The 23,562-nt window shown below is 53.1% G+C and overlaps 2 protein-coding genes and 1 long non-coding RNA gene across 4 annotated transcripts; 1 reads left to right on the forward strand and 2 right to left on the reverse strand.

The window, feature by feature from the left end:
• Positions 1 to 81: 81 nt before the first annotated feature.
• LOC141569484 (uncharacterized) lies at positions 82 to 7,069 on the reverse strand. Its single transcript, XM_074322917.1, has 6 exons — positions 6,146 to 7,069; positions 5,867 to 5,903; positions 4,913 to 5,056; positions 4,507 to 4,662; positions 496 to 905; positions 82 to 234 (listed from the first exon to the last, which is right to left on the reverse strand). The coding sequence occupies exons 2-5, from the start codon at positions 5,870 to 5,872 to the stop codon at positions 792 to 794; spliced, it is 420 nt and encodes a 139-aa protein (XP_074179018.1). The 5' UTR covers positions 5,873 to 5,903; positions 6,146 to 7,069; the 3' UTR covers positions 82 to 234; positions 496 to 791.
• Positions 7,070 to 7,243: 174 nt separating this feature from the next.
• On the reverse strand, positions 7,244 to 21,987 carry LOC109459868 (uncharacterized). Of its 2 annotated transcripts, XR_002139448.2 has the most exons (4): positions 21,807 to 21,987; positions 14,193 to 14,898; positions 13,717 to 13,784; positions 7,244 to 11,627 (listed from the first exon to the last, which is right to left on the reverse strand). It is a non-coding gene; the product is annotated as an uncharacterized LOC109459868 (long non-coding RNA). The 2 variants fall into 2 exon arrangements; XR_002139447.2 differs by lacking the exon at positions 7,244 to 11,627 and having other exon boundaries at positions 13,614 to 13,784.
• TLCD3B (TLC domain containing 3B) lies at positions 16,803 to 23,502 on the forward strand. Its single transcript, XM_019754766.2, has 5 exons — positions 16,803 to 17,670; positions 18,575 to 18,658; positions 21,299 to 21,533; positions 21,987 to 22,082; positions 22,389 to 23,502. Exons 1-5 carry the CDS (start codon positions 17,546 to 17,548, stop codon positions 22,674 to 22,676), a joined length of 828 nt encoding a protein of 275 aa, XP_019610325.1. The 5' UTR covers positions 16,803 to 17,545; the 3' UTR covers positions 22,677 to 23,502.
• The last annotated feature ends 60 nt before the right edge of the window (positions 23,503 to 23,562 follow it).

Here is a 23,562-nt window from a genome sequence, read left to right on the forward strand (position 1 = left end):
GCCACGGATCCCCTGGCAGGGACCTATATTTAGGGAAACCTGAAGCTCCTGACATTCATGCCAGCGGGGGGCCTAAATAAGGCAGAGGAAGGGAGCTGTGGGCCTGCCCTATTTTGAGGGTGGAGGGAGGGCCCCTTGCCCACTCACCGGTACTTCAGAGGAAATTTCTTCCTTGGAAATCTAGACTGAGGCCCTCAAATGGTAGTCAAGAGAAATAAATCTTTGGACAGGGATCTGTGGAGAGACGGGGAAAGGAACTCAGCCCTTGTGGCCCTCCCCGCCTCCTCCTCTGAAATTCTCCCCTGGCTGGGCTCCGATGGGGGCTGTTTTAATTCCCTGGAGCCCATTTGTTTAGAGGGAAAGCAGATGTAAGCATGCACTCGCACCCCAAAATAACCAAGAGCCCATGGACCAGATGTGCGGGGTATGCCTACATCCTGATACTCAAGGCCCAAGTTCCTCCCATACTGCTGTCAGCAGTGTCCCCACCCTCACCTTCAAATATGAGTTTACTTGGGGAGGAGGAGAGGTGGGCAGGGGGCACCTGCCAGAGCACCAGCCCCCCTCTCTCTCGGCCCTACAAAGGGGCTGCCGTCTGGCTGGCCAAGGGTTCTCTGAGTCCTGCTCTGCCCGGAGCCAAGCTCTCCACTGCTGGTTCCCAAGCCAGTGAGCCAGGCAGGCCATGTGTGGTCCCAGTGGCCTGGAACAAGGTGTCCTGAGGCCCCTCAGGAAAAAGGGCATGTGGGCCCCGTGGGGGCTGGCCGCTCCCGGAGGGCAGGAACTCTGGGTCCTCATCGGAGCTTGATCTCAAAGCAGAGACAGTTGAGGCTTTGGCAGTCGGGAAGTTGGCACGTGCAGGCACAGTCGCAGAGTGGGCAGCACCGAGGGCAGTGAGAGGCCCAATCCTGAGGGAGAGGAAAGAGAAGTGAGGGAGGTGGGCAGCAGGATGGGGGACCAGAGCCCAAGGCTGTTGCCCTCTCAGGGGAGAGGGGAACAGAGAGGCCTGGAAAGTGCCGTGCCCAGTGGAACAGAGGGAACCATCCACTCTTCCTGGGAACAAGTCAATTCCCTGTGGTGTTGAGAAATCAGCAAGCAGGCAATGTTGCAAACAACTGAGTTCAGGAGCAGGTAGAAGTTATTCAAGGGGTTCTCTCGTTCTCCCCATTTAATGGGTGAGAAGGCTGGGGACCAGGGAGTGACTGTCCCTGGTCCCACCTAGAATTTGGGGGTCCCAATGTTCAGCTCAAGAATGGTTTTACGACATCCTCATGGCCCCGTGCAAATGAAATTGAAAGTCAGTAGGCAGAGAAAGCACACATGTATTTTCTGTACCATGATGAAAATAACTTGTCGGTTTTGTAGATTTCTTCCTTGGCATGAGCCCAAACTGCAGGAGCTCATCCATCATTAATTTCTGGGCACCTACTCTGTGCACGGCACAGGCTGCATTCATAAACGAGTTCTTAAAATCTTTCTAGTTTTCTTTGAATTGGTCATTTGCATATTTAAAAAGTTTTTAACGTCTTAAAAAGTTACATCTCTTTAAATTATCCGAACCTTGAGTAGGGGGCCTCTTTACAAGAGAGGAGATGGAGGCTCAGAGGGGGAAGTGACTGCCTGAGGATTACAACTAGGGAGGCTGCTGAGATGGCTGGCCAGCCCTCCTGCTTTCAGTCCTGAGCCCCTCCCCCCACTGCCTCTGCTTCTTTCTAGGTCTGCAAGGGAAAGGGCAGTTCAGCTCACGTCTCCACTGAGCTAGCACAGGGACTCATGCTAAGCAATGAATGAATGGTCAACGAATAGATGAACCAAAGCCCATCACTTTTCCCCTCTTTAGGCAAAGAAAGAAGAGAGCTCCTCGGTGCCCAGAGGAAACAGGTCTGTCTCTTAGGGAATAGGAATAGCGTGTCCTTAGAGGCCGGAATGGGGAGAGTGGCCCATACCAACCCACTCCTCTCCTGCCCTGGGACCGGGGCAGAGATGATCTGAGACTACTTCAGGCATGAACTGGAGTCAGGCCAAGTGGCTGGGCTGGGGAATGCCCGGGAAGTGTGACAGAAGCTTGGCTCCTTGAGGCCTGAGGCTGAGCTAGTGACATCACAGTAACACAGCTCAGTCGCCTGGCCAAGCCAGGAATAGGGGAATGACCTTTTGAACAGCTGAGGTTTCCCAGTGGAATGCGGTGTCAGGTGATTGGTGAGATCAGATATCACCCGGGGGCCTCTAGTGAAAGGTGGGGAGCTTGCCTCTTCGGGGAAACAGGTCTCCGTTAGGCTGGAGCTTCTGTGGCAACAGAATGGGCTCCCAAGGAGGAGGCTAGATGTGTCATGGTGGAAGGGAGAGGGAACAGAGTGGTTTCTTTGTGTTGGACGAAGGTATGGTTTGGGGCGTCTCTAGGGAGTCCCAGTCTAGGGATGAGCTGGGCTCTGGGTTTCTGGAGGACCACACTGTCCACTGCCCTCACCTCAGAGAAGGGGACATTAAAAGCATTCCTTGGCTCTGTCCATTGGAAGGGTTTAATAACTGGCTAATGTATTTCCCGACTCTCACAGGCAGCCAGGTGGCTTCTGGAAGGAATTTGCTGTTTAAGTACATTAAACACGACACCACAAGGCTGTTAACCCTTATGTTTCTCGGCTCTGCAGTTTTTCACTTGGATTTCTTTCGCTTTGATTCTGTGAAGGCCAGCCATCTTTACTGGTTAGAGCTCAGGCCCAGCTTTGAACCGAACTCAGACCCAGGTTTGGCTCATTCACATTTTGAGCCTTGATTGCCTTGTCTCAGAACTCATTTATAAGGTCATTGTGGGGAATCGGTGGAAAGAACTAAGCACGATGCCTGGTACATAGTGAGCTGTCAGTGAAAGGGAGCTGTTCTTGTCATCGCAGCTTTCCTCTTAGCAGTGGTCCTTTACCCTGGTGAGGGGCAGGATCACGTGAGAACTTGTTAAAAAGTCCCAATCCCATCCCAGACCTACTGAGTGTGGGGCCTGGATGCCTGGCTTTCTGTTTAAGCCTCATACCTGCTTCTGATCACATGCAGGGAGAGAACAAACCATGGCACTACATCATATCATTTCTCACACTCTATTATAATTGCCAACTTATTTCTCTCTGTCCTTCACTGGATTGTAAGCCCTGCGAGGTTTGGGACTATGTCTCATCTTGTTTCTGCTGAGCCCCGCCCCCCGGACCCAGCACAGTGCCTCAACAATGACTCCACAAATCTTTGGTTCAGTGAATCACTAAGTGAATGAGTGAATTAGATCCTCGTGACAGGCACGTGAAAGAAGCAGGATTGGGCAGGTTTCTCCCCCAGAGAGGAAGAGAAGCCTGGATTTGTGTCCTGGCACAGGCCTCAGACAATCACTCAAGCCTCTGTAAGCTTCTGTTTCTACAGCGGTGAAGGAAGCGAGAGCATTGTAATATTTGTGGTTGTCACTGTTACGAAGGAAACTGGAGAACGGACACTTGAACACACCAACTACAGCCAGCCCAAACCATGAATGTGCTTGGTCTTTTATCCTCACCCTTCTCTCCTGGGAAGGTCATCACTTCAAGGGCAGCAGCTTTGCTATCTAAATCTCTGAACCCAAAATAATGATGGCCCAGGAAGGTGGTCGATCACATGGCACGTCCTTAAACCCACAAATGCAAAACTGGCCTGTCCTCTGTGGGCCTGGCTTCTCCCTGAGGACTCTGCTCCAATACCACTATGGAACCATTTGCCAGACTCTATGGCATCACACTGGAGAAGTGATTAAACGTCCCTAAGCCAACGTATTCCCCTGCAAAAGGAGGGTAAGAATACTTACCTATCTACATGGTCCGGCATGGATATGTGACGTCAAGTTATAAAGGGCACGCAGCAGTTGTGATGACATAGTAGATGTGGTATACCCGTTTACCAAGTAAAACAGCGGTGATAGTGCTGTGTGTTAGTAGACAAGGGACATACACAAAATGTAGCAGCCTCGGTCAGGGAACTGCTTTATAAAGTGCCTTGTGCTTTCTGTGCATTTCTACATGCACACTTTGTAATCAATGCTTTTTGTAATCAGAAAAAACAAACATATATATATATATATATATGTATATATATGTGTGTATATATATATATATATATATATATATATATATATATATATGTTTCTTAAATACCCAGTTCTCAGGGTTGTTGAGAAAATAATGTCAATCAAGTAGCACAGTATCTGGAACACAGCATTCACTCAACAAACAGACTAAAGCTCTGCGAGAGGTTCTGGGTTTTTAACTACCGTCTTCAGAAGTGATTATATGCCCTCCATGTTACATGCATCACCTTTCTCCAGCTGCCACCCTGTTTTCCTTTCACCCTGCTTCCATCATTAGAAAGTATCTGATATGTTGTTTATGGCCTGGAATTGGGCCTGGTGTAGAACAGGTGCTGAACAATAAATGTTGGATCACAAAATGAATGCACAGATAGTGGCTATATCAGGGCACAGGCGACAGGCTTAGAACTCACAGCTTCCGTGGGCTGGGGGCAGCAGGCATCCAGGCAGTGGGCTGAGCTGGGCAGGGGGAAGTCGCAGGCTTCTGCACAAGTCCAGCAACAGTCTTGGGGCCTGGAGGCGCCTCGCTTCCTGCAGGGGGCGCTGCAGTCGGTGCAGCAGCCCTGGGCCTAGAAGATGGCAGGGCTCACGCTCTGGGCCAGGTGGCAGGTAGGGACAGCCACGGTTAGGTTTTGGGTGGAGGGGCAGGAGGAAGTTTGGAAGGGGACAGCAGAGAAGGAAGTTTCTGGTCCCACGGAAGGGACAGATGCGGGAACTAAATGGCAAAGGAGTCTCAGGGTCAGAGCCTGCAGGTGAGGGCACAGATGACACAGTTCGTCTTCCCTTAGAGCCCACCCTCGGCCCCACGAGGCCCCTCACCAGCAGGCAGTGCCTAGTCAGCAGCACGAGGCCCAGCAGCAACAAATAGACGCCCACCGCGATGAAGACGATGGCGGGGGTGGGGAGCAGCAGGGAAGGGCTGCTGACGGGAGCTGGGGGTAGATTCCGCAGGCTAGAGGAGACCTAAATGACACAGGAGGAAGGGGTGACAGGCGGTGGGAGGGGCTGCAGGGACAAAGAAATACCAGGAAGGACACGAGGGGGCTGGGAAAAGGGGCGGAGCAGCCACGGCCGGCGGGGACACTCAACGGAATGGGACTACATTCCTCTGGTCCCCCAAACCTGCCTCCCCCCAACCCCCGCCCCGCATCCCCATTTCAGCACCATAAACGGTGTGTGTTCTAGACTTTACGAAGACTTCCTGAACTTCTTTTCAGAATGTCTCTCCAAATGGACCTATTGTTTCTGACTCTCTCTCAAACGTCGGTCAACATGACTGCCCCTTAACTGTCTTTCAGCCCGCAGTTTCGCCCCTTCCCATACACACTGTCCTTGTGCAATCACTCCCTTCCTTACAGTCCACCAACGGCTCCCAGTGACTCAATCCATACTTCTCATCTCAGTGGCCAAGGCCCGGGTCTAGCCCTGCCTTCCTCTCCCTCTACGCTCCAGCCATACTTTAGTCCCAGAAGGTCCCCAAATGCCCTATCCCCTCCCTCACCCCGAGGTCTCTGCCCAGGCTGTTCCCTCTGCTTGGAGTGCCTTTTCTCCTTATTTGGCAAATCCCTCATCTAGTCGGGGGGGGGGGGGGGATGTGCCCTCCCCTGGGAAGTCCGTCCCTGGCATTGTTTCTCAAAGCTCTTCTCCTGAGCTGGAAGGCTCTATGTTGAGGAAAGAGCCGCCTCTCCAGTTCGTCCCGAAGGCAGGCAGTCAGAGTGAGTTTGGGGCGCTGAGAGGGCCGTTCCGGAAAGGGTTAGGGGGTCTAGGACTCACGTCCATGGGGGCAGGGCAGCGCCAGCCAGTTCAGGAGCTGCAGAGGAGAGAAAGTCCCGGGGCTCAGAGGATGAGACGGCCCCTTGGACTGGGGTGCCCACTCTCTTCCTCCCACTTCCCGTTTGGGGAAACTGAGGCCCAGCGATGGCCCCTAGTCCAGACACTTGGGATCCTGGATTAGAGGACGGCGCGTCCCTCGCAGGCCCCAGACTGACCCAGGCCACACCCCTCAGCTGTCCCCCCATCCCGGCCCCTCCTCCATCGACCCAACCGCATCACCTGCACCCTCAGGGCCGAGGGCAAGTTCAGGATTCCGCGCCGCGTTGGGTCCAATCCGAGGCGGCGGCTGCACAGTCCAGAAACCTCCCGCGGCTTCCTGCTGTTGCCATGGGGACGGGGCGCCGCTCCTACGGCGGCCGCCGAGACCCAAATTCCTTCTCACCGCCTCGCTTTCTCTGCGGGTCCCCTGCGGCCACCAGCGCTTCTCAGTCGCCGTCCGCCGGCATTCCCGCCGTTACTGAACCGAAATGGCGAATTCCCGCCGCCACCCGCCTGGGTCGGCTCCTGCGGCGCCTCAAAAGGAAGACTGAACCCCCGGGGGCCACCATTCGCTCGCCGTGTGACTTCCGCCGAGTCACTGAGCCTGGCCGAGTCCATTTCCTCCTCTGTATAAGGCTGACCCCCCTGCCTTAGGGATAGTGTAAAACTCAAAGCTCCGTGTTAATTGTCGGGAATTATCCTCGACTTTTTTATTTTTTAACTGGATCCCACTCATTTTTATTGCCAGGGCCCTAATTGAAGGCTTCATCTTCTGATTTCTCCAACCTTCACATCCTTGTCAAGTGATTTCCTGCCACCCACAGATCTTGTTCCTTTGCTATTTTTAAACGTTGGAAGGCTCCCCCACGGACTCCAGGGTAAAGCCCACGCGCTTTAGCTGACTGCCAACACCTTTCAGCCTGGGCCCTGCCTAATTTCCTCCGATGCCGCCCCAAACACCTCCCAGGCACTGCCCTAGGCCCTGGGGTCCCTAGCAGAGAATAAGGCCGACAAAGGTCCTCCCTCGTGTTGGGGGAGAGGCAATCAGATAATATGTAAACAGATAAGGTTGTTTTCTGCCCCATCGTGGTTCTTTCAAGCTTCCACCGAGGGTCTGCTCAAGGTTCCTGCATCAGTGCGTAGGGTTTCACAGCTCACACCTTCACAGATGCTGTTCCCTCTGCCTAGAACACGGTTCTGGTCCAGCCTCCCCCCTCCACACACACACACACTCTTCCTTCCTCATCCTTCAGGCATCTGCTCAGTTTTGCCTCAGGGAGGTCTCCCCCCCACCCCCCCAACCTCAGGGCCCTTATACATACTGCGTTTCTGGCCCTTTACCACAAAGTATCTGAATTCTCCACTTCAGTGCCTGGCTCTCCGATAAGACTGCAAGGGTCTGGGTTGGATTCACCTCCATATCCTAAATCCTACCCCTGGGCCTGGCCTTGGGGCCTCCAGTGAGTACTCACTGATCTATGAATGAGTCGAATCCAACTCTCTCCAGCCACGAAGTGTCGTTATCCAGATGCCCTAGGTCCTGGGGCTCGCAGGCAGCCAAGGTACTCAGAACTCCTGCGTTCGTTCCTGACCTTTTTGCTTTGACACAGACATGCTTGCATTTTCCCCGGAAAGCACTGCAGCCATAGACCTGCTTTGGCCCACGTCCTACACCTGGGTGTACCTCACCTCGGCTGCCGCCCCTGGAGGTGGCTTTCACCATGAGACAGCCACAGAAATTGCCACGGTCTGTGTCCCACATCTCCCCTCTCACCTTCAACCACACTGGAAGGTCCCAGCCACCTCCAATGCCACCCGCAGCCCCCTTAGAGGGGGCTTCAAGCTCAGAACACAGGAGTCTAGCTGCCGCAGTGTTACCATCACTGATTGATTCTAAGGCAGGGTCGGGATTGCCTTGTGAGGCTGTCTTCTTGTCTACCCCTATCTTCTTTGCAGAATCCCAAGGCCCAAGTTGAGGCCAGCCCCAGGAAAGGCCTCAGGTGACACCAACTCCCTCCCCTCTTCAGCTCCTGCCAACACCCAGCCGTGAGTGTTGGCGAGGCTCTAGCCACGTCCACGGCCTGCACTGGTCAGACTCAACACTGATGGTATTTTGTTCCTACCATGGGCTCATACATTATGCAGGAGAGTGGACAGTGCACCAGGCCTGCTCATCGCAAGGCAAGCCAATAAGAGGAGTGATGTATACACCCCACTTTTCCAGGGCCCCACTTCTTCCCACATCACACCCTGTGTCGGAGGCAGGGAGACACTGACTTCGCAATAGCCGGATTACTATCAGGTCTCCCTCTACCTAGAGTTCAAAGCTGGAGACGACAGATATCATCACGTGGTTTGGCACTGCCCCCTGGGAAAAGGGGTATGGACTCCCAGTCGTCACAGGGTGGGTGGGAGACCTGAGATGATGGAAAGCCCAGAAGATGAAAAAAGCCTTAGCAGGCCTGGGGTTGGCTGTGGGAAAGGAATCCAGGCAGTTCCGATCTGATCTCTCACTTTCAGCCCCTCTTGTGGACATTAGACAATGTTGCCTCCCAGAGACAAGACGAAGTTCCGCAGCCTCCTCATTATGAAAATGAAAGGCTTGTGCTTAGCTAATAACCCTGGGGGAATAAGAAGCTAAGCTGAGCTGAGCTCCAGCAAGCAGCAGCGAGAGGCCTCTCTACAGACTTTATCTTTATTTAATCTTGACAGTAGACCTGAGTGGCAGAAACCTTTTTTTTTTTTCCCATTTTATAGATGATAAAGAATTACGGTCCAGTTGAAAAAGAATTTTAGAGCTGGGTAAGATCTTGATTTATTCTCGTTCTGCCACTGTGTGTCTGTGTGACCTTGGGCAAGTCCATGGAGCTCCCTAAGCCTCAGTCTTCCTCATCTGGAAAGTGGGAATTCCATAAGCAATTGTCAGGGCTTATTGTGAAGATTAAAGAAAATGTAGGTAGAATACCTGGCATAGAACAAGGGCTCATTAAAAAGTGTAACAACAACAACAGCTCTTAATGACTATTACAAGGAGTAGTCACTACATTAACATAAGAGCAGAGCTTTGCACATATCTCATCAGCCATCCCAGCAGCCTTATGTAGAGGTACTGTCCTTGTCCCCATTTTTGTAGATAAGAACCCTAAGGCTCAGAGGCTTTAAATCACTTGCACAAGTTCTCTTGGCTAGTGAGTGACAGAACTAGGATTTGAGCCTGGGCAATGGGACTTTATGTGTAGACAACTAAGGCTCAGAGAGGTTCTGATACCTGACCAAGGTCACACAGCCAATCGATGGGAGAAAAACAGGGCCTGGACCTTACATTTTCTGACTTCAAGTCACCTGTTGTGCCCCTTGGCTTTTTCTATTGTGCAGCTAAAAGGTGGGACTGGACTTGTTTTGAACAGCACCTAACCTGGGACAGGTACAATTAAAGCGCTAAATAATAGATGCTCTGGCACGCTGGCCAGGACTCTCCCCAGAGCACGGAGGGGGAATTGGACCCCTCCCTGGGTATCATGTGGGAAACAGGCCACTTCTGGCTGCTTATTGTTTACTTGTTCACAGTTTTCGATGATATCACACCTGCACACCGCTGCCGGGCCCCAGCGGCGCTGCACCAGGTAAAAAAGATGCACAAGACAGCATTTGGACCGAGGAGCCTGAAGTAGCAGGAAACGGTAAACCTCAGGCCCAGGGTGAATTGTGTGATAGGTGTGAGGCCCGCGTTGGGGTGAGAGACCCACCTGGGGAACCAGGCTGGGGCGGGAAGACAGGCTGCCACAGTGCAAGCCTGGATGGGCATTTGGGCTGCGCCACCCCCACGGCACCCCTCTCCACGCGGACGCTGCAGCCTGCTTACCGCTGGCAGGTGGAGCGAGGGGCTGCGTCCCGGCGCCAAACTGGCCGTCCTGTCTCCCTTGCCCGGGGGATATTCCGATACTCTTAGAACGCCCGGACAAGGGAGCGCGCTGTGCAGAAGGCAGGCCGTTTTGGGATTATTTTAGGTGGTACGTGGATCAGCAAGAAAGCACGCACGCACACACAAAAGCTATTCTTTCCAACTCTCTTTCAACACTTCTGATTATTCCAGGAGAAAGTCTCATTTTGCTGCCAAAAGCCCTTTAACACCTCTCTATCCTTGCTTATCTTGTCTTTTTCTTTTAACGGAGAGCAGGCCTACAGCTGACACACTTTGGAGCAGGCAATAGATAGTATCTAGCTAGAATGTTAGAACAAGTTTTTTTTTTTCATTTTACTTATTTTTTGTCACCTCCCATTTACAACAAGTGATACTGCTTTTCTAGTTTCAACAGTGATAAAAAGTTTCCTTTTTAAAAGTACATGGTTAAAAGCAGGTACTCTGGAAATCAGATTACTAGGTTCAAATCCCAGCTGTGCTACTTACTACCTGTGTGACTTTGGGCAAGCTACACAACCTGTCTGTATGCCTCAGTTCCCTCATCTGTAAAAGGAAACTCATAATGGCGTCTCCCTCATAGGTTATTGTGAGGATTGCATTGGTTAAGATATGTAAAGGGTATAGATTGGTGCGTGACATCTAGGAAGCACTATATAAAATATTCACTATTGTTAGGTCAAACAGAGAAAAACCAACACAACAGAGAATACATCTTTGGATCAATCCCACTATTTTCCACGTGAGAAAACAAAGCTTTGGAAAAGATAATTAAGCAGCTAAGCTAGGATCTTGGTAGGTCTCTGGATTCCCAATCCATTTACTAGCGATTTCAATCCTCAATAATTCATGTAACCTCTCAGTCCTAGTTTATTCATCTGCAGAATGGGTTTAATACCATCTCCTTGGGTGTTGGGATGGTATATAAAGGCTCAGAAGATGACTCAGTATGTCTCTAATGCATTCTCAACAGAGATACTATTGCACCCAAGGGGGCAAAAATTGGTTCTTGGGTGGGGGCGAGCAAAAAAAATCTTACTTTTTTAATATATCAAGCACAGTATATCTGTGTCATCAAAATTTCACGAGGAATGGGGATTAGGAAACAGAATGTCTAAAAAAGTTTCCTTAGGAGAGCAATAATGAAAAAAAAAAATGTTGAGAAACGCTGCTCTAAACCAAGGTTTTTTTCCAACTTGGTTTGTTACCCACAATGAGTTGTGAACGTGGCTTCATGGATTTGGGGAGAAAAGAGTGATACAGAAAATGCCACAATGCACTGCACAGAAAGGTCAGTAACTCGTGTGTGAAAATGTGGGTGCACCTGCTGAGTCAGGACACAAAATGTACCCCTTGGGAGTCACTGTGAGAAAACCTTGAAAGCCATCGCTCTAAACAACTACTTTTCTTTTTCTCCCCTGATCCTTTCTCTCTCAGACAAGACCGCGTAGGACTGGACTGGTGGACAAAACTGGTAACGAAGGAAGGAAATGTAGGAGAGAGTCCAGATTCCAAGGAAACTGGGTCCTGCCCTTTCCCAGCCTCTGTCCCTCCTCCTCCTATATTCCAGGGTAAGCCAGGGGCACAGAGGAAAATGACGCCCTCGGCACCAGACAGGGAGAGTCTCCCACTCCCGCTGCCCCTTTTCATTCCTTCCTCTGTTTCTCCCTTTCTTCCTCTCCTTTCTTCTCCCAACTCAGAAGGCAGCAGTAGGTTGGTTGACACAATCTGAGTCCTACGTCTGCCTTTTCCTATGCGATCTTGGGCAAGTCGTCTCACTTCTCTGAGCCTCAGTTTTCTCAACTGTATAATGGAAAGATTAGTCATAAGATTGCAGTGCTCCTCAAACAAGAGAATGTATATGAAGTGTATTAGCATTTTAGTACCTTCTCTACTGCAGGTGCTCACAACAATAATACCTAACAGGCTGAGAACCCTGTGCAAACTAGTCTGTGCACATTATCTCAGTTTAATCCTTGAAATGAGCCTCCACAGGAGCTGGGAAGGTAACAGGGCAGACACCAGACAGAATGCCTGGTTTCAAACCTCAGTTCAGTATCTTTTCCTATATTTAAGCATATCTATATTTCTTTGTGACAGCATTGACTCCCTTTCAAAAAGGAGCTTTGCCTCAGCACCCCACATAATGACTTCTGCTTACATCATATTGGCCAGACCTCTAACAGCAAGGGAGGCTGGGAAATATAGTTTGTTTTTTAAATAGGCACATTTCAGTCCCCAACAAAATAAGGAAGACAGTGAGAACAGATACTGGTTAGGCAACTAGAGGCCTCATCTTCAACAATCTTATTACAACCTTTAATTTAATTTTCAGAGTCCTATGGGGGGAGGGAGGAATGGAATAGCTAAGGAAGCAAGAACTATTAACAGAAATAAGCTCTGAAAATGTGACTGACATGTGTATTCAATGATGTTTTGTTTCCCTTTTTTTATTTTATTTTTTTAACCTTTCAGTCCTTTAGGAAAATGAATTTATGAGTTTTCTATATCTGTTTAATATTATAGAAACCAACACATTCTCTAGTATTGGTGGGATGGGGAAAAATGATGGGCAAAAAATCCTACCTCATTCACTTTCTGACTCTGTAACCATGGACAAATTACCAAACCTCTCCATGCCTCTGTTTTCTCATCTGTAAAATGGATACAATAATAATCTTTACCCACAATGGTGTTTTGAGGAAATGACTTAATGTTTTGAAGCTCTCAGAGCAGGGTCTGGCCCACAGCAAATGCTATATAAGGAGCATTTAATGTTATTATTTCTCCAACTTCATAGATGAAGAATTGAGGCCGATAGAGATTGGCCTACCATCATTCAGGGAATGGGAGAAGTTACACTTCTTTAGCATTGAAAAAAATCCTAGCTGACTTTAAATAAAATGCATATATTTTAAGAGTATGTCTTGAGAACATTTACGTATCCATACATCCATGATCAATAAAAGGGCATTTCTTTATATTAGGCTCAGAAGGCTCCCTAGGGTCTCCTCTCAGGCAATACCTTCCTCCAACTTAAATGCTGTTTTGATTTTTCACTGAAGATAGTTTGCCTGTTTTGAACTTCATCCAAATGGAGCCATACAGAATGTTTCTTTTATTATCTGCAGAGTCTGAATTTGAAGCCCAGATGGTCCCACCCTGGAAACTGCCGCCTAAGCTATTACCCTACACTGCCTTTTAAAGCAACAACTACTTACACTGTTCTTATTTTTCTCCTCCCTCCTCTTCCTTTCCCCTCTTTCAGCTCCGCCCCTGAAATGCTGTCCATCAAGCCTTCAACAAATTCTAATTGGCCAATTCTGCACTGGAAGGTCCCCCGCCAGAGCATGCCCCTCTGCCAGGAAGCATATGATAGGGCACCCTTGTCAAGAGGTGGGCCAATGGGAGGATGGCATAATCCAAACCTGCCGCCAGTCCACCAATGGAAGGGTGATGTTCCCGCCCTTCCCAACTATCTCTGCAGAGCAGTCTAGGCCTTGTGCCTTTGCAGTTTGACACCTTACTTGTATCCTCAGGACTTCCTGTCAAAGACACTTAAAGAGTGCAGGATGGCAGGCTCCAACTCCCTACATCCCTCCTGGGCCCTCCCCACTCCTCCCCTCCCTGGAGTGGACAGGAGGTGAGGCTTTTCCTGACAAAATAACATATGCAAATATATGTTTTCAGGGGATATATATATATATAATTTTTTTTTTTTTTTTAAGGAGGGCACAGCTCACAGTGGCCCATGCGGGGATAGAACCAGCAACCTTGGTGCTACCAGCATAAATGGGATAATGCTTTATTTTTGTCCTTTCTTTTAAAAGAAATATTACTTTTAAATTTCAAATATTTTTACAATTTGAACACCACCCCCATCCCCTTTTACCGAGTTCTGGATGCTGATGAGAACCAGCCTCCCTCTCTAGCTTCCGCTTGCACCTCAGAGGTGAGGACCTAGGAGAAGAAGGGAGAGGTGCCATGAAGAGCTTTGGGTGGTGGGGTTGTAGAGGATGGGGTGGGGTGGAGTTTGGAAGAGCAGGCACAGCAGCAGGGTGGAAGCAGAAAGAAGGAATTTTAAGGTGTGAGGTGGGCGGGGAGGTGTAGACCAGTATCAGGGGTTGGAGGAAAAACAAAATTTTTGGAATTGGGTTGATAACAAAAAATCGGATGCCTAGCTACCCCGGACAAGGAATATTTAAAGTATGGTAAGGATCCCAAAGAGATTAGGGAAGAGCTATGCCTGGTATCTTTTGATTGTTACAGGTGGATGGATCCCATGGGTCACTGAGCTATTGGGGTGAAGGGGGTCTCTGCGTCTGAGGAACACTATGCTGAGGTATTCTCATGGCCGTCTTTTCTCACCTTTTCACACCCAGACAGGAATGACCCTGCTCTTTGTACTGGGCTGCATCTTCTTCCCGTTGATCTTTGCTCTGTTCTGCTGGTGCCTGCAGAATCACTCTGCCCTGAGGATGGAGAGACCGGAGGCTGTTTTGGTGGCATCCAAGTAAGAGGACGGGGTGAGGGCATCTTTCCTGGGGCCAGGGCTGATGGAGCTGACTTCTTACTTTCAAGAAAAATAGTGGTAAGAGCAGACACAGCATGGTGGTGGTGGTGGGGACGGGGAGATTCAAAAGTCAACACCGGTTATGGCATCTTTTGCAAGTCATTTAGCATCTCTGAATTTTGGAGACTTCATTTGTAAGTGGTCTTAATAAGAATACCCACGTGGCATTCTTCATGGAGATGTGAGAGTCTGGGAATTCACATTTATAAAGTACGTTTGCAAACTCCTGCAAGTCACCGGAGGCATGGGGGCTTGGTGGGGACTTCGTGAGTTGCAGAACTGGTGTTTGTTCACCCCATTCAATGGGGGCAGCAGCTGCTCAACTGTAGCCAGACATTACGGAGTTAGAATGTAGGTCCAATGTTGTCTGATCTTCTGGTTCTTTCTTAAAAGAAGTTGAGGTTTGGGGTGACCCATGAGCTCAGTTGGTTAGAGTGTGGTGCTAATAACGCCAAGGTTGCCGGTTCGATCCCCGCATGGACCACTGTGAGCTACACTGTCCTTAAAAAAAAAAAAAAGTTGCGCTATTAGGTGAAATCTCCTAATTTTCAAACACTGACAAATAACTTAGAATTTAAAGAAATAGTATACTGGCAACACCATACTGATCAACGAAAACATGTTTGCAAGCTGGATTGGGTCCCTGTGCTGCCAATTTCTGACTTATTTGACAAAGCTTACTACACGTGTCAGCTATCATCAAAACTTAGGTAGGTGAGGGAGAGGGCAGAAGGGCAGAATTTCCCTGGGTGTGTGGGTGAGTTTCTGGAAGACAGAAAACTGCCTCCTTTCACCCACATCATCCCAAGTGAAGCCACAACTCCCTGACGGTCCTCTGCTGGGCAGTCACCACGGCTGCCATCGTCCACCCTCCCCCCAACTCTGTGCCTTTTTGTAGCTTCGCTCCTCTTTAGAGTTGTGCAAACATAGGTTTGAAATCCAGCTTTGCTAATACTCATGCTGTGTTATCTTGGGCAAGTGTTTTGTCTTTTGTTTTTTTTAAATCTCTAAGCCTGTTTCTTGTCTGTAAAACAGGGGTACTACCACCTGGGAAGATTAAATAAGAATGAATATAAATCATCTTGCCCCGTGCCCAGCATGTAGTAAATACACAGGAAATTGGGTCCCTTCCCACCCCCAACCCCCACCCCGCCAAGGTTCCTCCTGAGGTCAGGAAGCTAAGTCCACCATTAACTCTAAAATTGTCCCTTCCTCGGTCTGTCCAAGACGAGACCACTCAGAGGCTGTTCCCGCATCCTGCCACTAGAGGGCAGTGCGCAATTGTGAATCCCAGCCCTTTGACTTTTCTTGGGGAGGAGACGGAGTAAGGCGCTTTGGCCAGGCTAAGACAAGTTGTAGGGCTGCCTCTTGCGGCGTATTTTGGGGCAGGCCTGGAAACCACAGGTTTGGGTAGCAGGTCCCACAGGTCCACAGGATTGTTGGGTTCAGAACAGGAAGGCCGCACAAAAGCGTGAGCAGCAGCGCCAAGGCAGGGGCCAGTGTGGTTCTGGCTGGACTTCTGACCTGCTGTGTGATCCTGGCCGAGTCCCTGGGCCTCGGTTTCCTTATGGATAAATGAGGGGCTTGAACCCGTCAATGCCCGGGTCCTTTCCCACTCGGAAACTACGCTGTTCTGTGAAGTCGCAGAGGAAGGGGAGCCCGGAGCAAAAGAGGGGCTGGAGCTTCAGGGAGACCTGACAGCAGCGGGACAGGGGCGGGAGCATCCCAGGGGCTCGAGGGGGGTTTTCTGAGAGGAGGCCGCATTTCCCCACCCTCTTCAAACGCTGCAGCCACTCAGACACCTCGTGGAAGAGGGTTCCTGCCTCTTCTCAACTATATGTCCTTGGGGAGGGTCAGAAGGCCTGGGGACCATTTCTCGACCTATAAAAAGGGGGACAAGTGCTGTTAACTCACTGATGATACAACAGTGAGACGAGACCATGGGACAGTGCGCAGCAGAGTCAGGACCTAGAGGCACCCCGTATGTTTCACCTGGAGAGTTTCCTCCCCCCGGCCCCCATGAAGGCCCCGGGGTCTCCGAGCCTGGAGGACAGTGTGTTGGGGTGTTTTTATTTCATGCCTGCTGGAGGGGGCACCCCTAAGCTGGGACCCCCAGTAGGCCCGTGAAGGACATGTGCCGGGAGACACTGGCACAGGAGGAAGTGGCAGGCATTGGCAAAAACGCTGGTGAGAAACAGGCTCAGGCCCATCTGGGGGCTCAGGCTTTCCTCCCCGCGGGCCAAGGAGCCCTGGGCCACCTTCCTTCCAAGAGGAGACCCTCCCCTCCCTTGGCCCTTGGCCCCAGTAGCCCCCCCCCACCGCAGCTGCTGTCTCTTTAAGGGCCTCCCCCTCCCTCTTTCTCTGCTCCCCCCATCGCTGTCGCAGCCGCGGCTGTGGCTCAGAGCTGCATGGGGAGACGCCGCCGCTGCAGGTCCGGTTTCCCGGTGTCTGGTCGGTGCCATCCTTTCCCCACCCCTCCCCCGCCCTCCTCAAGCTGGTGACTCCCCCTCCCCCTCCCCCCTCCCCACCGAGGGGGCAGGGGGCTGGGCACAAACTCTCTATAACGCCCCATGCAGCGTTTGTACTGGGCAGCGGGGACTGTGGCAGCAGCCAGAGGCGGGAGAGCACTGCCGACCGCTGACCACTTGCCGGCCACTCCTCTGCCTCGCGCCCCTCCCGCCCTCCCTCCCTCCCTCTCAGGGCTAGCACCACAGCCCCACCCCCACCCCCCACCCCGCCTCCTTGGGCCCTCCCAACCTCTCCACGTAAGCCCCCCCCACCTGCCTCGTCTGCCTCTCCTCCCCCATCTGCATCCTCCTCCTCCTGAACCCTCTCCCTCTCTGTCCTCTCCTAAGTCCTCCCCTCCTAATCTCTCTCCCTCCCTCTGGCTGGCTTTCTCCTTCTCCCTTTCTCGGATCCTCCCTCTCCCTGGTCTCTCCCCTTTCCCCGGCTCATCTAACTCCCTTTCCCCCTTCCTGTGGTCTGACTCCCCTGCCCCCTCCCTTCCCGCCCTGTCCCTTTTGTGCCCCTTTCTCTTTTTCTCTCCCCTTCTCTGGCTTTGCGTCTTTTCTCCACCTCTAACTCCCTTCACCTCGGCCTTCCTGGCCCTTCACGGCGGCTCCTCTCCCTGCCTGAGGTCTGAGCCACCATGCTGACCCCAATGATGGCTGGGGGGGTGGTGTTCCCCGGACTCTTCCTCCTCTCCAAGAACACGCTCCAGCGGCTGCCCCAGCTGCGCTGGGAGGAGGCCGACGCGGTCATTGTCTCAGCCAGGTAAACTGCATCCTTTCCCCTCAGCCCCTCTCCCCTTTTCAGTCTTTATGGGGACAGATGGGACCCAGCCCTTCTTTGGCCCTTGGTCCAGTGGGGCTTGGGGGCTCCTGAAAGGTCAGTGGGCTTTACCTCCAAGCTTCCTTCTCTCCTGGCTGCCTTACTCTCTCCCAGGAGACCTCATCCAAACCCAGCCATCTGGTCTACTTGTATGCAGACTGCTTTCCTTTCCTTTCCCCATTCACCCTACCACCCTGCAAAACAGGGCCAGCATGGGACTGAAACATTCTTATAAGATATCAGGGAACAAGGCAAAGGGCAGAGAGCTGTGTCTTATTCAGGGCATATGTTTGGGGGGGACAGGGACAGAGGAGTGAAAGGTAGAACTCTGTACCACCCTGGGATAAGGGCCAGAGTTGGGGAGGGGAGTGTGGTGGCAGTTATGGGGACAGTGGTGAAAGTGGCCAGGAGGAACTTGGGGTCGCGGAGGGGCTAGTTGATGGCCAGCATGATGATTGGGTGGCTGAGGGGTGCAAGAACAGGCGCAGGGCTTCCCCTTGCCACCCCATGCTGTCCCCTCCCTGGCCTCCCCAGGAAGGGGCGTTGTTATCAGCCACACATTGTCATCCTGGTCTCACCTCAGGAAGACAGAGAGCAAGGCGCCTCAGTGGCCACAACTGAGAGAAGGAAGTTGGCAGCGAGGAGTGGGGCAAACTGAGGAGTGGCAGCTGGGCAAGCCCTGGAGCCCGAGGTGGTGGGGTGAGCCCCAGGCAAGGCAGACTTGGGAAAAGATGGGCAGGGAGTGGCCTGAGAGGTGACCGAATCCAGAGCATGGGAACCGACAGGAAAGAGGAGAAACCAAGGGGTGTGTCTCCTCTCTCCGCCACTGTTCCCTCTCCCTCCCTAGGCTAGTGTCTTCTGTCCAAGCTGTCATGGCCTCCACAGCTGGCTACATCGTCTCCACCTCCTGCAAACACATCATCGATGACCAGTAAGTGCCACGGAATCACCTTTGCCCAAGTTCCAGCAGCTTGTGTGTATGTGTGACCCCTGAGATCTCCCACGGACTCCTTCAGTGGTCCCCAAGCCCTGCCTTCACTTGGGCCTGAGAAAGTTAACTGCAATAGCTGCAACTCAACACCCAGGAATAAATTTATCCGTGTCCTGCCCTTAAAGGTCAGAACCAGCAGGAGCGGGAGTGGGGCTCAAAGAGGGTTCTCAAAGCAGCTCCTGGCTTCCTGGCCTCTTGTCTCATGTCAGGCTCTGAGTGTGGTTTCCTCCTTTCCCTCCTCCCACCCTTACACCCCTCAGACCCCATTTCCAACCCGTACCTGGGTGCCCTCCTCCTCATGCTGAGCCCACAGCTCACCTCCTCCCGGAATCTGGGAGTCCAGACCCAGCCTCAGGCACCAGGGAGATGAGAGTACAGAGATGACACAAACAAGGCTACTAGCTACTAATGGTGTGTGTGTGTGTGTGTGTGTGTGTGTGTGTGTGTGTGTGTGTGTGTGTAGGCCAAAATTTGGCACTGGCAGCTGCTGCAGTGCCTGGCGCTTGCCAAAAAAGCCAGGCCTGAGAGGTGGGGCAGGAGGAGGAAGGAGAGGGGCCCTGTCCGTGGTGCTGACGGGACAGCTCTAGGTGACCCGTGGGCTGCAGCAGAGTTCCCTTTAAGGGTGCGGATAACACCCCACACTTAACTGCTGGCCCTGCTCCCCTTCTCTGGGGGCTGTTGAGCCCCAGGGACATTGTCTGGATGAGCCTGACCTAGAGGCACCCCCTCTTTCCCTGCAGATGAGCTCCCTTATCTGTGGATTGAGGGCCACACCTGCCTGGAAGGGCAGCTGCGAGGAGGAAGTGAGTTGTGTGTGTCCAATGCCTAGAACAGCTCTGGTTCACACAGTGGCTACTTAACTCTGTCTTCAGACTCCGCTCCCATAACTTGGCTTCCTCTTGCCTGCTCCCCCTCTTCCCCGCCCCTGGGTCCCAAATGAGCCTGGATCCCCACACATTTCCTCCTCTCGCCTTCTTACAGAGGTCACCTTCCAACTCATGTTCCCACCCCGCTCCAGCTCTGTTCTTGTCCCTCCCCCTTTTAATCCTCAGGTGGGGGAGGAGGCTCAGGGTTAATCTAGGGGCAACAGCTGTTCCTACTTCTGAACACCTCATTGCTCAGAGGGTGGGTCTGGTTTTAACCTTTTGCATCGCAGCCCAAGTCCTGGTGGGTGGTCCTGGACCCTTATGAGCCAGCAGTCCCACCTCCTACCAGGTCTGCTGTTGGCCAGCTCTCCGGACATTCCTGCTCTAACTTCTCTGGGGCCTTTGGACCCCTTTCCACTTTCCTGCCCTCTGTCTCTGACCTGGGCCCCTGCTCTCTGTCCTCTGTCTCCCCCTCCTGGTCACAGGCGCCGGCACAGGTCTCAGCTGCTCTTCTCCTGAAATCACCCCGCTAGCGTGGGCTGCCTCTCCCGGTTAGTTCGGGCCAGCCTTCCTTCTCCTTCCAGCTCACCCTGGTCTACCCCCAGCTTACTTCCTGGCCTCCCCCCAGGTCTCTCTCACTTCTCCTTTAGCAGCGACTCACATTTGGTCGCAGCTTTTTTTCTGTGTCACTTCCTGACTGACTTTGCTTTTGTCCCTCTACCTTGCTGGGTGAGTTCCCTTGGGCCTGCCTCTTTGACCCTCCCCACCCCCCAGACCTGTCACAGGACTGTAGGATTTAAGAGAAAGGGCTCACTCAATGTGCTGACTCGAGCAGAAAATGCAATATTGCATATTCATGCACTTTTCATTTTTGTTTACTCTCAGAGTACATAGAACTTGCTCTGCTCTTGGCTCCTTGTACTCAGCGCTTTCTCCTTAATGTTTGGCTGTACCTGAAAAAAATGAGCGATTGGGCCACATTCAGGCAGAACAAGCAGCACCGACAGCATGACCAACTAACTCCCCAACGGGGCCTGTTCTCTGACACTTGTCTTGACTCTTCCAGGGGGGCGCAGTGGGGCTGAGAGTGAGGGCTGTGGAGACAGACTTCACATGTTTATTCCTTATCTAGATTACCTAGAGTCGCAGTTTCCTCATCTGTAAAATGGGGGTGATAACTGTACCTATGTTTTATAGGGTTTTTGTGGGCGAGTAAATAAATTTATGCACGTAAAAGATTTTAGACTATTAGAACAGTGCCTACATGTAATAACTAATCAATGTCAGCCAGTAAGGTCTCTCCCCATCACTCTGAGCTCTCCTGCTGTTTGTCCTAACCTCAGCTGTCTCATCCCTTGCTTGAGCTTGTTTCTCACTCTATCTCTGCCCTTTGGTTTGTGCTGTCTTTTGATCTCTTTCTCTTCCTTTTTCTCCTACCATATTGCACAGAGGGAGGGAGGGGGAATGAATGAATATGAAAAATGGGTGGGGCTTGAATCCCATCCCTACCCCTTACCAGCTGTGTGACCACATGACTTTGGGCAAGTTTGACCTGGGGTCCCGTCATGTAGCTCTAGAGTCACTCCCCTCTCAGGGTGGTTGTGAGTGTCAGCTGCGATCTGACTCACGTGCTGCGTCCAGCACCGACCCCAGCCCGGGACCGCTGCTCCGTCCATCTCCGGCCCCCTGACCAACCCCTCTTTCTGCCCCACAGACACTGGCTTTCCTCCGCCTACACGCAATTCGCAGTGCCCTACTTCATCTACGACATCTACGCCATGTTTCTCTGTCACTGGCACAAGCACCAGGTCAAGGGGCACGGAGGAGACGAAGGGGGGGCCCGCGCCCCGGGCGGCATCTGGGCTGTGGCGCGAGGCTACCTACAAAAGGAGTTCCTGATGGTGCTGCACCACGCCGCCATGGTGCTCGTGTGCTTCCCGCTGTCTGTGGTGAGTCCGCGGCTGCCAGCCAGGGCCCCCTGTCCTGCTCATGCCAGCACGGAGGAGCGCGGGGAGCCCCGGGTCCAGGTCCCAGCAGTAGGGCAGGCTCAGGGTGGACGGGCCCCGCGGAGGGTTCACTGAGCACCGGACCAGCCCAGACAGCCAGAGGGCGGTGGGTCAGCCTGGCCTGGCAGGGCCACCCCCCAGGCGGCGCTTTAGGGCTGCTGTTGCGCGTCTCTGAGCCTCAGCTTCCTCACATGTAACATACGGCGTCCATCTTACCTGCGGGATTGTTGGAGGGACACAGTGAAGTGATGCTCCCAGCTGCTTTGCTACTGTGTCACGTTCCGACTTTCAGAGTTCAGTATCCCCAAAAGTGACCCACGGGAGAGCAAGAGAGAGAGCAGGTGCAGCCGGGGAATCCAGGCTGAGGCCGGGGCTGTTTCCTCCCTCTCCTCTCAGGTGTGGCGTCAGGGCAAGGGAGATTTCTTTCTAGGCTGCTTGCTGATGGCAGAGGTCAGCACGCCCTTCGTCTGCCTTGGCAAGATCCTCATCCAGGTGAGAGGGCACCTGAGGGTATATGAGCCTGCCGGGAGGGCACGGGAAGGGCAGGCACCTTCAAGGACCTTCAGGGATTCTTTAAAGCACAGGTGAAGTGTCAGATCTGGGAGTGATTATAGGCTGGGGTAGAGGGGAGGCGAGTTCTGGGGCCGTTAGCCAGGCCCCTGTCCAGAGAGGGGAAGGGAAGGCGGGGACACGGGCGGGCGGAGGAGGCGGGGCCTGGGCGGGGGCGTGGTCAGTGGGCGGGGCATGACCCACCGCCTCTCACCCCCTCCCCCTCCCTCTCCCCTGCCCCCGCCGCAGTACAAGCAGCAACATACGCTGCTTCACAAGGTGAACGGGGCCCTGATGCTGCTCAGCTTCCTCTGCTGCCGGGTGCTGCTCTTCCCCTACCTGTACTGGGCCTACGGGCGGCACGCCGGCCTGCCGCTGCTCGCCGTGCCCCTCGCCATCCCGGCCCACGTCAACCTGGGCGCCGCGCTGCTGCTCGCCCCCCAGCTCTACTGGTTCTTTCTCATCTGCCGCGGGGCCTGCCGCCTCTTCCGGCCCCGGAGCTCCCCGCCGCCCTCTCCCTCTGAGACCCAGGACTGAGGGGGGGCCCGGGGACCCTCCCCACCCTCCTCCCTATCCCCGCAGGTACAGGGCTCTGGGGCTGTCGTGTGGGGGTTGGGAGCCAGGGGCCTCTGGCCTTGACAGCCCCAGGACTGACAGATGGACTCCGAAGGGGTGGGGACAGATCCCCGCTGGCGCTGAGGGGCAGGGACCAGGCGAAGTGGGAGTCAGGGATAGGGGACCTCTTCTCTCCACGGCCGGCCGGCGGAGCCGAGTGTAGCGAACCCCTTCCTGTATACCCCCTTCTTCTATCACAACCGCGGGGCCCTGGAGAGTGAGGGGCAGAGGAAGGGGAACCATTTTTCATCCGCTTAGGGCTTGAGGGCTGTGGGGAGGCTGGCGGAGACTCCAGGGGACAAGGAGTCAAAGAATGTGGTGGAGGCCCTGCTGCCAAGGCCGTCCTAGTCCCCCTGCTGCAAACTCCTCTCAGCTCCTCACATCTGGGAGGGAGGGGACACCCTAACTCACCGGGTGGGCCTCCCTCAATGCTGGTTGCCCCCGCAGCTTCTCTCCAGGGGGAGCCAGCCTGAGGAATCTTACTTATTTATTCACCCAAATTCACACTGGATTGTTGGGGTGGGGGGAGGGAGGTGGCTGCTATCCCCCAGCGTTCCCAGTGCTGAGCAATCCCCGGTGGGGCAGGTGGGGCGGCACCCAGTCCCTTCCCCATTAGGCTGCACACCTCGCCCTCGGGCCCTGGCATGTCCCTGGTGCTACAGACCTCTCAAGGCTTCCTCCAGTCTGGGGTCGGGGGCCCTGGGAGGTGCTTTACAGACCGCTAATAAAGACAGCCTGCCTGAACGCCGCCAAGGCCCTGCTAGCCCAGTTCTTTGGGGCTGGGGATGGAAAGCATGCGCCTCCACAG

Source organism: Rhinolophus sinicus, linkage group LG18 (genome assembly GCF_036562045.2).
Source record: "Rhinolophus sinicus isolate RSC01 linkage group LG18, ASM3656204v1, whole genome shotgun sequence".
Classification (NCBI taxonomy): domain Eukaryota; kingdom Metazoa; phylum Chordata; class Mammalia; order Chiroptera; family Rhinolophidae; genus Rhinolophus; species Rhinolophus sinicus.